Source organism: Drosophila elegans, unplaced genomic scaffold (assembly GCF_018152505.1).
Source record: "Drosophila elegans isolate 14027-0461.03 unplaced genomic scaffold, ASM1815250v1 contig_149, whole genome shotgun sequence".
Classification (NCBI taxonomy): domain Eukaryota; kingdom Metazoa; phylum Arthropoda; class Insecta; order Diptera; family Drosophilidae; genus Drosophila; species Drosophila elegans.
In genome coordinates, this window is record NW_024545513.1 from 24,233,156 (window position 1) to 24,246,968 (window position 13,813).

At 41.0% G+C, this 13,813-nt stretch overlaps 4 protein-coding genes across 4 annotated transcripts; 1 reads left to right on the forward strand and 3 right to left on the reverse strand.

Annotated features, from left to right (window-relative positions):
* Positions 1-868: 868 nt before the first annotated feature.
* On the reverse strand, positions 869-9,374 carry LOC108134913. The gene is made up of 7 exons (XM_017255426.2): positions 8,768-9,374; positions 8,548-8,651; positions 8,406-8,477; positions 5,650-6,289; positions 1,933-2,356; positions 1,656-1,863; positions 869-1,325 (listed from the first exon to the last, which is right to left on the reverse strand). The coding sequence occupies exons 1-7, from the start codon at positions 8,856-8,858 to the stop codon at positions 1,125-1,127; spliced, it is 1,740 nt and encodes a 579-aa protein (XP_017110915.1). The 5' UTR covers positions 8,859-9,374; the 3' UTR covers positions 869-1,124.
* On the reverse strand, positions 2,960-4,230 carry LOC108134914 (trypsin beta-like). The gene has a single exon (XM_017255427.2). The coding sequence runs from the start codon at positions 4,040-4,042 to the stop codon at positions 3,266-3,268; it is 777 nt and encodes a 258-aa protein (XP_017110916.1). The 5' UTR covers positions 4,043-4,230; the 3' UTR covers positions 2,960-3,265.
* Positions 9,375-9,462: 88 nt separating the features above from the next.
* Positions 9,463-11,126, reverse strand: LOC108134915 (N-alpha-acetyltransferase 20). The gene is made up of 5 exons (XM_017255428.2): positions 10,998-11,126; positions 10,813-10,928; positions 10,566-10,695; positions 10,359-10,495; positions 9,463-10,273 (listed from the first exon to the last, which is right to left on the reverse strand). Exons 1-5 carry the CDS (start codon positions 11,048-11,050, stop codon positions 10,182-10,184), a joined length of 528 nt encoding a protein of 175 aa, XP_017110917.1. The 5' UTR covers positions 11,051-11,126; the 3' UTR covers positions 9,463-10,181.
* A 97-nt stretch (positions 11,127-11,223) lies between these two features.
* On the forward strand, positions 11,224-13,326 carry LOC108134859 (dual specificity protein phosphatase MPK-4). Its single transcript, XM_017255342.2, has 5 exons — positions 11,224-11,582; positions 11,663-11,794; positions 11,875-11,974; positions 12,039-12,730; positions 12,797-13,326. Exons 1-5 carry the CDS (start codon positions 11,426-11,428, stop codon positions 12,898-12,900), a joined length of 1,185 nt encoding a protein of 394 aa, XP_017110831.1. The 5' UTR covers positions 11,224-11,425; the 3' UTR covers positions 12,901-13,326.
* Positions 13,327-13,813: the final 487 nt, after the last annotated feature.

Consider the following 13,813-nt stretch of genomic DNA (forward strand, 5'->3'; position numbering starts at 1 on the left):
CTGTGGCAGTTGCGGCATTTAAGGGGGCGAGGAATATGAGGACGAACGTTAACGCGTTCATATCCTATCATAATTGTTTGTGGTAAGGTTGTAGTTCCGAACGTAAGGATAATGAGTCCGGTTTCTTGTAGAGTTTTGTCTTTGAATTGGTATATTTTTTCGACTTCTGTTACTTTTTGAGATATGAGTTCTTTTAATATTTCGTCTTTTCCAATGGATCGAAGATCATTGGAGTATATGACGCCTTTGGAAGAGTTCAGTGTTTGGTGTTCAGATGCAGTGACTGAGAAGTCGTGGAATTGAGTGAGTTTCAGAAGTCTAAGAGCTTGGACAAGACCTTTGGTTTTTACTAACAGGTTTCCATCTCTAGTTTTTTTAACTTAGTCCACTACGCCGTTGCATTGATAATCAATAACTTTTTTTATTATAAAAGGGTTGACGTCTTCAAAAGATTTTTTGTCGTTTCTTGTAATGAGAATGTATTTTGGTTCCAAAAATGTTGATTTGTCCCATTGTGTTTGGTCATGTAAGTCCGGTGGTCGCGACATCGTATGATTTTTGGGCTGCCGCCCGCTGCACTTGCGTTTGTAACTGTTCGGTTTGGTTTTTGTTGTTGTATTTTCTAATTATGTTTTATGCTTTTATTTGTTTTTCAAAGAGTGTTGTTTTTGTGTTAGTTGGGTTCGGCGATGGTTTGGCAGTAATACGTCTTTCTTCGACGAAGTCAGAACTGATACTTTTTTTTTTTTTTTTTTTTTTTTATATAAATATTGCTATTTTTTTAAAGCTGAAACAAATTCATTTATTACTAAATAAACTTGAAATAAAGATTGAAATATACTCTTTAAGTTATATTTTAACAATGTTCTTTAAAAACAAGCCAAAAACATTAATATAGCTTTGAAGCTATTCAATTATTTTTTTAATGAAAGTATAACTATTAGATGATCGCTTATGGTAAATTACCATTTTTTATAGTAACACTCCAGTTACAATAGTACCAGTTTCACCAAAATTATAATAGTTAAATCAGAATGATTTCTGAATTATAGTTTATGTATATTTATGTTTTTGGGTACTTATTTTCAGTGCGAAAACATTACTAAAAAATTAAATGTGCGGACCTATGTGGCCAGTGGATTGGGGCCATCGGGATTGGTGCCATCGGCCGTGGCTGGTCGACTCTCGCAGCTGTCCTCGCCACTGCTCGTCGTGGAGGCGCCTTCCTCCGGCGAGGTCTTCACCGCTTCGTCCGCCTCCTGCTGCGCATCCGCCAGTCCGGCGTCCGCCTTGCCGCTCTCCTCGGGATCGCCACCCTTTTTGTTCTGAAATGGAAACAGAATACGAACTTTGATAATCATCCTGTATCAATACATTAATCTAGCTTAAGATTTAAAACCAAAAACTAACTAGTAATTGACAGCATACGCATACCCTATAACATATTTTGAGATATACATATATGATTATTATTTTAATGATTTTAAAAATAATATTGAAGTAGTGATTATAGATGAAGTTATTGTTTTAATAAAACTCATAATCATTACGGTCTCTGATTATGTATTATATAATACAATAACATTGATTGGATTCCCAAAATGTTTAAATATGGGTGTTACCAAAAATGGGGTGAGATAGGTTTAGTTGCTCACCTTCTTGCGCTTCTTGGGCTTCTCGGCCTTGACGGCGTGCAGCTCCTCCTCCTCCTGCAAGGCGGACTTGTAGTTGACGGGGAAGAACTGGGAGGCCTCCTTGTGGCCCACCACCGAGTTGGTGCTGACGTAGCTGGGACCGTAGGCCATCAGAGTGGGGATGGTGGGACTGCTGACCTTGTTCACCTTGAGCACGATCTTGTCGGTGCTGTGTGATATAGTGCAAATGATATAGATTTAGATGTAGATATAGATATGGAGCATTCACTGTACTCACGGCACATATGACCTGGCATTGTACTTATCCACCGAATTGGCTAAGAAGGTGGCCGTCAGTGGATTCTCACCGCTGAAGAAGCCGTAGAGTGGAATGTCCTCGCGACAGGTCTCCAAAAGGATGGCCAGGTCCTTCTTCTTGTAGGCGTCGAAGATCATCACGATGTGCGGAGGCTCTGGCACGGGATCCGGCGGCAGAAAGGTCGTGGTCTGGGCCCGAAAGTAGGTGTAGATGAGGGCGGCATGGGTGCGCTGGTCAATGGGCACCCAGATTGGGGGTATTCGGATGATCTTGGTCTTCTTCTGCTCGGCCTTTGGAACAGGAACAGGAACTGGAACTGAACATGCTTCCGCCTCCGTATCCACTTCCTCGTCTTCCCCAAGCAGCTTTGCGCTCTGATCCTCCAGCTCCTCTTCCGATGGCTCTAACCCAAGGAAGGCAACCCAATAACAATTAACAATTTGGAGCCAGGGACATAACACATTACGCTTTTTGTTTAAAAAATCTCAAAATAATTATTATTAATTAATAAATTATTAATAATATATTATATTAATATTATTTGCTTTGATTAAAACATTTTTGAGAAATTATACCACGAAAGTATTAAAATAAAACTTATGTATGTGGATTGAAAACAAGGCCTTATACTACAGTTTTAGACACTGCGGTATAACAATTAAGCCAAACAAAAATTGGGTTATATTATTTTGTCTTGAATTAATACTAACTTTAGTTTGTTTTCAAGACACAAATAATAAGACTAAGCTTTCAGTTTTTTTTTTGGGTGTACACGTTATACATGTTGATATTTTAAGTACCTTACCAATTTAAGATAAGAAAAACAAAAATTAAAAAAATGAGAGAACGCTAAATTTCAGTTTCCCGACTATTAGATACCCGTTACTCAGCAAACAAAATTCGAACTAAAGTTTAGGAGGCGTCATCTGCCGAACTGCATAGCCAACACTAGAAGCTATGAGCGTGCAGCGATGACCAGCAGAGCAGCGGCCGAGCAGCGGCAGAGGACTCTATAATCTATAACTTCTAAAATATTAGCTCGATTTTGAATGAGTCGATAGTTATTGAGCGAATAAACATAGATATGTATAAAGCTTAATAACAGACCTCTTCTATGTCTCAAACAGACTTCCCGATTTGTGGGCTTTAGAGTGGGCGTGTCCACATTTTTTTTAATGGGTTTCATTTTATTTACTTGGGTTAGTATATATGTAAATAATATACTAAAAACGCTTTTGAAGGCGATAGAAGCGAGAAATGTGTCTATCGTAAAGATATATTTGTAATATATTTTTACATTCAATACATTTAATTAAATAGATGCGATGGCATTTAGAATCCAGGATCGAAACGAAGGCACACTTGCATAGATTGAAAAACCAATGCAATATGGCAAAACTCCTGAGACGACACCCACAAGTTCTTGATTAACAACCAATGGTCCACCAGAGTCCCCAAAACACGCCGATTGCCCAAAAGTTCCGGCGCAAATATTATTCTCGGACATAGTAACAAATATACTGCAATAGTTCCAATTTCGTATATGATTGTGTACGGCTTGAAGATTTATAGGATATGATAACACCGGATAGCCATTACGTGAAGGTAATACTGATGTTGCTCCCCAGCCGGAAACCATTGCAACTGTTCCAGGAGCAGGATTCCTCTCGGCCAAAGGGATACTCTGTACTTTGCTGGTGAACTTAAGTGGTTTACTCAATCTCATGACAGCAATGTCGTTGAAAACATTTGTTTTGAAGTCAAAATTCTCGTGAGACCTTATGGCGGCCACTTTTACAAGGGTTCCTTTGGAGTTTTTCAATGACGAGCCCACGCGAATAAGGAAATCTTTTGCCTCCAGTCGGCGTCTTTTTTGGTTAAAACGGCAGTGGGCAGCAGTAATGATAATGTCCTTGCTGTAAATAGAGCCTCCACTATGATGTCGCCCATTCACTTGTAAGGACACCTGCCAAGGAGCCTGTTCTATTTCAATGTTCTGCCCACCGATAATCCTTTCCACCGGTCGGGAAACTCGTCCTGCAGACAGGAAGTTTATGGCCAATAGCAGTAGAAAACTCTGGATGAACATCTTCACTGGTTTGATTGCGACTTAAGATCACAATGTCTGTACTACCGACGGAGCAAGTATTTTATATGCCATGGCCTGTAAGGTGCTCTTCAAGTATTTCTTAGCACAAGTTTTCAACGCGAGGAATTCCAAACATTTTTGCTTTTCAAAAACGATAAAAATAATGTTAATAACCCAAACCTGTCAGACTAAATATGTAAAACAAACTCTCATTTATTGAAAAAGAGAAAGAGAAAGAACTGTCGACGATATCTAACTATGAAAAGAGAGGCAATTTAAGTTAGTGTATAAGTTTCAGAGTTGTTTATTTAAATGGACCTCTATAGTTCGATTCTATTCACTACACGAGGAAATTGGTCTAATAATTAAAATGCATTGAATGCTTACCAAAAATTCAAAATTGCAAAGCAAAATATCAGCCAATAAAAACAATATTTAAAAACGAACTTGTTAACGCTTCTAAAGTTTCATGACTTCTTTACCCAAATATAGTCAACAGCAATTAAATTAATAAATACTTTTATTTAAAAAAAAAAATATGAATTCCATTTCAATATTTAGTCCAATAGGTTTTGGTATTTAACATTATTCTTATCTTTAAGGAAGTCAGCGATACTTGAAACGAAAACAAATGATTGGAATTCCCCATTTCGAAAACTTGTGATAAGTTTAGAAATACTTGAAGAAAACTTTGCAGTCCATGGCTTATAAAGTACTTGCTGTCATGCGCTTAGGTTAAGTTCACCAACAAAGTACCGAAAAAAAACATCATTATTACCTTCACATAATGGCGATCCGGTGCTTTCATATCCTATTAGTCTTCAAGGGGTGTTTGTAACGATATGGAATCAATGTACGGAGTGTCCCCTTCTTACGAAACTGGATTCTAATCAAATGTATTTAATGCAAAGAACAAACAAATAAATCCATCGTATCTACGATGGATACGGATACATTTAACCAATTTAAATGAGTTCCATACACTATTAGTCAAATAGTAATCGCAATAAATTAAATAGATTCCATTAAACATATCGGGAAGTCCGTCTGAGACATGGCAGTCGTCAGTTATTAAGTTTTAAATGTTTATATTATATTATCTTCCAAATCTAAATTGTATTTCAGAAGTCATTACCATAAATGTAAATGTTTTGGCAACACCTTAGCCCCGATTTTAAAACGGTTAGCGGAGTAATGGGTATCTAACAGTCGGTTATTGTCTAACTGTGCATATACAATTTTTTTTTTCGTTTTGCAGGTATATATTGTTAAGTCATTTTATTCCTTTGATAAATCATATCTTTTTTTCATTTATTACCTAAATAAACAAAAAAAAAAACATTGTTTTGTAAATTTTAAAATAAAACAATCAAAAAATATTATTCATTGAGTAATGACTTTTTTTTAACTAACTCAAATATAATTATTATCAGAATATTATGAAAATTATAAATTTAAAAGAAATGAAATGGATTTTCCAATGTATCCAGTCAGAGAGAATCCATATGGCTTTTCTCCCTTTCCGTATGGCGATCTTACCACATGAACAATCCTAACTGGCAGTCCCTGCTGAGGACTCATTGCCCCAGGTGGTGGTCCACACTCACCTGGCTCCGGGACATCCACGCTCACCTCGAGCGGCACAATTATGGGCGGCACGGTGATCTCCTCCTCGTTGAACTCGTCCGGTGGCTTGATGGTCTCCTTGGTCAGCTCGTGGGCGTACTGGCGGAGCACCGAGGGCGGAGTGCCCAGCACCTCGTCCACCTTCCAGAAGCACATGAGCAGCTCCTTGTCGTGGAGCAGCTCGATGACCTCCGGCGCAAGGGGATTCTCGGCTGCGAAGTTGACCGTGGCGAAGTCGCCGGGCGTGATGGGAAAGACCTTGCGGTCCTTGCACTGGATCTTGAGGGGATCGGCCGGCTCGGAGAGCTTCTTGAACATGTCGCGGTTCACCTGCGGCCCGAACACCGTGATCCCGATGTCCGGCAGGTTGGCCATGATGCAGTCGGTCACGCTGTGCAGGTACTCCAGCCTCTTCCGCCGGCTCTCCGCCAGCTCGATCTCCTCGGCCAGGCGCAGCGCCCTGTTGCGCACCTCCAGCTGCTCCAGCTCGATCGGCTGCAGCTCGGTGATCTCGTAGCTCACGTGCGACTCCTTGGCCAGCGTCGACTGCAGCATCCGGGTGATCATGACCACCAGCTTGGGCACGTCTGTGCCGAACATGATGTTGATTGCCTTGCCGTTCTGAAACAGCAGTGCGAATGGTTGACTCTTAACTTAATTATATTTATTTCATTTAAACATTGATTTTTCAAAGTTGTTAATTTGGATTGTAATTTGTATTGTCTATTCGAAAAGTTTGAAATCAAAATCGTGGTAAATTATTTTAGAAAGAGAGTCGTGCCCCCATAAACTATATATTATGCATTCGTATACAAACAAATTGTTGATTAACAATTCGAAAAAAATAGTTTACATTTTAATTTATAGTTAATAATTTTGTGTAGTTCTTCGACATATAGTAATGGTGCAATATTTTAGAAATACGGTTTAAGTTTCATCAAAATCGTACGACTATAACATAAAGCTCCCTTAGGAACAGTAAAATTATTTAAAAAAAAATTTTTTTTTGAATGTAACATTTTATTTTACTTTTTTTTTAATTCCTTTCGACTTATTAATAATTTGATAGTTTAGAATAACGTTTTTAATTTTATTAAAATCGGAAAACGATATCAGATAGCTGCCATAGGAACTATCGAATAATTGAACTGCAAAACATCATATCTTCAATGTTTTTAAACATATACGCAAGTAAATGATAATTTTAATGTTTTCAAGAATATTTAATTGTTGCAATATCTGCAAGAGTATATAAACTTCGGCTTTCCGAATTTGACTTCCTATCTTGTTTTTTTTTTATAAAAGTTGTAAATCAATATTAAATAAAAACAAGAAAGAAAGCAAACTTCGGCAAGCCGAAGTTCATATACCCTTGCAGCTATTGCATGAATTAAATACTTTTGAAAACATTTAAATTATGATTTACTTGAGTATATACTAAAAAACAGTGAAGCTATGATGATTTGCAGCTCAATTATTAGATAGTTATTTTATATATTTTTATTAGTTCTATGGGAGCTATATGATATAGACGTCCGATTTTGATAAAATTTAAACCATAATTCTGAAATAATTAAACATTGCCATATGTCGAAGAACTAAACAAAAAATTAAAAAACAGAAAAGTTATAATTTTTTTTCATTTATTTCTCCGATTGTTCCTATGGGACCTATATGATATAGTCGTCCGACTTTGATGAAATTTAAACCGTAAATCGAAAATATTTAACCATTACTAAATGTCGAAGAACTAAACAAAAAATTAAAAAACAGAAAAGTAATAATTTTTTTTCATTTATTTTTCCGATTGTTCCTATGGGAGCTATATGCTATAGTCGTCCGATTTTGATGAAATTTAAAACGTAAATCGGAAATATTTAACCATTACTAAATGTCGAAGAACTAAACAAAAAATTAAAAAACAGCAAAGTTATAATTTTTTTTCATTTATTTTTCCAACTGTTCCTATGGGAGCTATATGCTATAGTCGTCCGATCCGGCTCGTTCCGACTTATATACTACCTGCAATAGAAAGACAGCTTTTGGGAAAGTTTCATGCAGATAGCTTTAAAACTGAGAGACTAGTTTGCATATAAACGGACGGACAGACGGACGGACAGACGGACATGGCTAGATCGACTCGCCTATTGATGCTGATCAAGAATATATATACTTTATAGGGTCGGAGATGTCTCCTTCACTGCGTTGCAAACTTCTGACTGAAATTATAATACCCTCTGCAAGGGTATAAAAATGCTTGCAACTTCACAGCTTATTTGAAATATCATTATCGTATCGTCAATCAATTTTATTAAAAATTATATATAATATATACATTGTTACAAAATGTAGTAGTCAAGTATATCATACTCATTTTAACTATTTTTCGCATGCATATGCATCTTTTGCGGTTGCAAGTTACTTTATACATGGAAATATTAAATATATATTCAATATTCAAGTATCTGAAATATTTATTTAAATTTTCCCCATATTAAACGTAGTCATTATGCTATCTAATATTTTGTCACAATAGTTTAAATATTTCAATGCTACATCCTTTTCGGAATTGATTTAAATATCTGAAATACTAAATTGTATTTTAAACCATATAAAACATAAATACAAAGTCAGGCAACTTGATATGCATTGTATTTAATAGTATGATTTTATAATTAATTTAAATTTAAGTACTATTCCATTTTGTACAGTGTAATTTTGACTTAGCCACACTCACCGTAACAAACATCCAGGTGGGCTCACTCTTCTTGTTGAACCGCTGAAGGGAGGAGATGGACCCCGCCTTGCACTGATGATTCGGAAAATAGGTGAATGCGCATGTAAGTGATAATCTTGGGCTGCCCTGTACCGAGTCTTACGATGGCCAGCTGCAGGTTATCGCCTCCCAGTTCGAGCTTGATCTTCCGGAGGCTGCCCACCATGCCCAGGCAGGAGCCGCACCACTCCGAGTAAATGTCGAGCACTGCATCGGTACAATTTGGCATGGGTTAGTATCAATCTAAGTGCTGGTCCCCGCAGCCATCATCAAAAAGTGGCTTCAGTGGCTCCTTCCCATCAAGGACATCCACGTACACGTACCCAGCAATCCGGGTCGCAGCAGAAACTTCTCGAACTCCTCGTCGGTGCTTATGTCCGCCTGGAGCTGCTGCACTCCTCCCTTCTTGGCCATTTTTTGCTCACTGAGTCACTGAGCCACTGAGCCACTGAGTATCACCCATTAATCAGGTGCCGCCAATACGGCCAAAATAATGCAGCACAATGTATTGATTAAACGCTGGTTGTCAAGAGAGCAAAGTCACGCAGGATTCGCTGAAACATCTTCATATACATATATGTATTTGTTTATTTATGCAGAACAAGCTTAGAACATCTGAAACTCCCCATAAAATTAAAAATATATTGCATTAAGAAACCTGATCCGTACACAGTAAGTAAAAAAGGTTAAAGTAAACCAAAATAGACGTTTTATATATGCATTTCGAGATCATAAAATAGCTGTCAAGAGAACGATCGGACAACCAGGATAAAATCTCAAACAAATTGCTAAGTGAAGTTTTTTTTTAAGGGATTCAGTATCGTTTTGCTTTTTATGAAAATCAGAGGACTTTGCTTTATAGTTTCCACAAGAGCGGCTATCGACAGGAACAGTCTTGTCTAGCAAATAAATGCATTTTATATCTTTTGAAATCAACCTGTATACGTATACAGAAAGAATCCTTTTTTTAAATGCTAGATCATCGGCACGCCGAGATTTTGAATCAAACTCAGAGAAATCTTTGTATGCACATTGATTTAATTGAAATAGTTTGATAAAAGGGGTGTCTACGTAGCGTAAATCAATAGTAATTTGGGAATCGGCAGGCCGACAGAGTGAATACTTCTGGGGTTTGTCTGCCACAAATAGTCCCACTTAGTGATCGTGTCGCATTTGCCTGCGCAGCTCTCGCATTGTTATCTGCAAGAAACATTGGGCATCGTTAGCGGGTCGTGGATGAGCTTATTTGGGATCATATCGATGGCGTTAGATACTTGTTTGTCATTTACATTGATGAAGTGATCAAGTTGCTTACGTTATTTACCTTTAGAACTGTGGAACAATCTTTGAAATACAGTTATTTACGCATCGGCTTAAGAAATCTTTAAATAATTTCAAAGTCAATAGAATTTTAGAAAGTTCGAGCTCAAATTCGTAACGAGGGTCAGACAAACTATAACTATTACAGATTTGCTTTCATGGGCGGGATATGCATGTAAATGTTGCCGGGATGTCGGGGGGTTTGGATCGCAAGCAGGACACCGGTTAGAGTAGAATGGCGGCATATTATCACCGGGATGACTGCGGATTATTTACACATCTAATTTAACTAGAAATCAGTGGGCGGCGAAGTGATGCGTTCGCGCCCGTTCAAAATTTTGGTTACGGGTTGGGGTTCGGGTTCGTGATCAGTTAGACATAAATGCTATTGCGGGCGCTACTGGGTTTGATATCGTATCAATTCATATCTATATCTTCCAGTCGTACAGGCTGCGTGTACGGTATGACCGACTTCTTGTTCACGTCCCTCGACAAGGCCTTTCTCATGTCTGCAAAACGAAAAATAAAGAGGGTGAAAAGGGTCAGCGGTCAGCAGGTCAGCAGGTCAGCAAGGGTGTGCAAATAAAGGCGTACCGTATGCATCCTCATCCTGGTCGCCGGAGTAGTACTCGAGTATGGTGCGGTATATGATGTAGCCGAGATTGGTGTACATGTTAATGGCCACCTGGTTGCTCTTCCGCACGAAAAGATCTACGAAATAGGCGCGCTTCCTGGGAGAATGGAAAAAGCAGCAAAGGGTTGTTAACATCCTCATATCGTTGGGCTCTTCGTCATGCTCACTTCTCTGAAATGTCCTCCAGGAAGCTCATCAGCAGTGCGGCCAGTCCCAGTCGCCGGTAGTCGGGCGAGACGGTCAGCGCCGTAACGTGGCCGTGCCAGTTGTCCAGGTGACCCTCCACTTTGCCCATGACTGCAGGGGAAAAGTGGACACTTTAGAAAGATGGAACAGTGGAATCTAGTGCTGAATCTAGTGCCCTCCACCAAGTCGGAATCAGTGGATAAGTGGGGCAGCGAACGCGGAACTTACTGTAGCCCATTATGTGCCCGCTGGGTGACTCCGCCAGTTGGAAGTACTCCGGCCACTTGGCCAAGTACTGCGTGTAGAAGGACAGGCCGTAGGTTTCCGTAAGTGGGTCAAAGTTTCTGGTGGACCAGCCAAAGAGCATAAGATTTACGGGGCGCGAAAAGAGGTTTGCTTCGCAGCATACTCACACATTGTTGAATTTGAAGAGGTCGTCGCAGGTAAAGGGTCGCAGCGTGGTCATCTTGAGGCTAATATTTACAATTCTATTTATCCAAATGGCTCACCGGCACTGTCTGCAATAGAGATGGGCCACTGTCGATAGCACAGAAGCTATCGATAGTCGGGAATGTATTCAGCAGGGTACACACCATTTTCCCGCCGAAAGACAAAGCTTTTGGCAAGGTTACAGAAAAGAACTCTGGAAATAGTTCCATTCGAATGGAACGAAACCGCTACATAAAGGCACATGCAACAGAAGTAAACTGGAAAGGACGACAAGTGTGACCCTGTCTGCGTTGAAATCAGAGCTTCCTTGCTGCTACCACTACGGTCACACTAGCACGCCCACGTTTGCTCCTTCCAGCTGCTGGTATATCTGTTGCCCGTGGGAGCAGTCATGGAGCAGTCTCGGCCGCAGGCGAGGTCCTCCTCCTCCTCCTCCGCCTCCACAGGGGGCGGGGTCGGCAAGCCCCAGGACTCTGGACTCCTCACGCGCGACGACTTCGACGGCGGACCCGTGAGCATCGACGAAGTGGACACAGGACTTTTTTTGGGTAAGCGACCTTGGAACGCTCCTCCTCCTCCACCTCCTCCTCTCGAGTTTCAAGGATTTTCACCCTCCCATCCTCCGCAGGCAACCTCACGGCCGCCACACACATGGAGACGCTGCGTTCCTTCAAGATCACCCACATCCTGACACTGGACTCGGTGCCCCTGCCGCAGCACATCCTGGAGGCCAGCTTCCTCACCACCAAGTACATACAGAGTAGGTAGCTCCTTGGAACAGCTCACTGGTGTGTGCCGCTGGGGTGTCTGTGTTTTAATCCAATGCTTTCCTGCCTGCAGTTGCCGACATGCCGCGCGAGGACATCCTGCAGCATCTGGAGGGCTGTGTGGACTTCATCAGCGCCGCCTTGGCCCAGCAGGGCAATGTCCTGGTGCACTGGTGAGCATGTGGCTTTGGTTAGTCGCCCCCCCCGGCTCCTTAAGTTTCCCCCGCCATCCACCAGCTACTTTGGCGTCAGTCGCAGCTCCTCCACGGTCATCGCCTACATGATGAAGCGCCACAACCTGGACTTCCTGCCCGCCTACGAACTGGTCAAGTCCAAGCGCCGCTTCGTCCAGCCCAACGCCGGATTTGTCAGCCAACTGAAGCTCTTCCGGCGCATGGGCTGCAAGATCGATCCGAGCTGCCAGCGCTACAAGATCCACCGCCTCCGCTTGGCCGGCGAGCAGATGCGCAAGGCCAAGATCCTGCCGCAGAGCTTCCACAATGTGGTCCGCCCAGATCCGGACATCACGCGCGAGAACCCGGAGCCCATTGTCTTCCGCTGTCGTCGGTGTCGCCGCGTCTTGGCCTCCAAATCCCATGTGCTGGAGCATAAACCGCGCGACAGGCCGCCATCGCAGGAGGTGGTGGAGATGGAGCCCCAGCAACAGCCGCAGTCCAAGCCTAAGCCCACCCAGGAGGAAGGACCTGAGCAGCCCAGTGCAGGTGGTCCTCGCATGCTGGAGCAGCTGGCCGAGCGCATCCGGCAGTCGTCATTGGGTTCGCCCAACCATGAGGGCACCCCCAACCATTGCCGCAGCATATTGTTTGTGGAGCCCATTGCCTGGATGCACCGCATCATGCTGAACACCCAAGGTCGCCTCTACTGTCCCAAGTGCGAACAGAAACTGGGAAATTTTAGCTGGATCAACGGTACGTTGGTACACTCAATGACTATGATGATTACTAAACCGCAATTGGTGTCCACTTATCTTTTAGCCTGCAAGTGTCCTTGCGGGGAGACGATGACCCCGGCATTTTACCTGATACCTTCCAAGGTGGAGCTCTCCAAGGCCGTGCAGAATGTGCAGACCACAGTTTAGGTGCTGTTTGCACGAAAAAGAAGGAGATGGCATCACAGTTCCGGCACAGAAATGGAATTAGTCTCATGCCCATGTCCACTGTCGCCAGATCCAGGACACCAATGGTTCATTGTTTGTAGTCGCTGCTAAGGGCATACAACTAAGTTTCAAATAGATCAATCTATAGAAGCATTGTGGTATTTGCAATATCACGGTTTTAGGAAAAATCACATTTTAAAGTCTTAATTTAAATTATCTTCTTAAGTACTCCATTTGATTGGCATGCATATCAAAAGTTGCCCTTTCCTAGTGTGATTTATTTTTTATTTCATAATTTAGAGATAAGATTTCGTTGAACCTTAAAAAACTGTACATACTTTGTAAGTACCAACCACTTTGTTACATTGTAATATATAGAATTTTATACATTTTGTAATCCGTTTAAAAGTAATGACAGTTTGGGAGTCACATTGCCCAGCGATTTCAAGAATATGTCGAAAATACATACAAATGTGACCGTTTAGTTTGGAGTCTAAATAATTTTAAACCATCTTCAAAATAGATTTTATTAATTACAATATTTGACACACAGAGAAGTTGATCATGCTAAAAATGGCTGCTGAAATAAGCTAAACAAATGTCATGAGTCTCGACAATCTTCAATGTACACCAATCAAATGGCCGGAATACAGAAGATATTTAAATTGAAGTAATTGTGACTTTCTTCAAATCGTTATATCTTAAATACTGCAATTCGAGAAACATAAAACATAGGTATGCAGTTGTGCATATGAGTCTCACTTTGTTGTCCTGAACTGTGAGCCGGCTGATTAAACACCTTGCTGAATATCGCCACCAATCAATATTTGAAAAGAAACCCTTGAAATCGACCCGAAATCGGTTATAAGATCTGTCGTGATGTCAAAGTATCAAA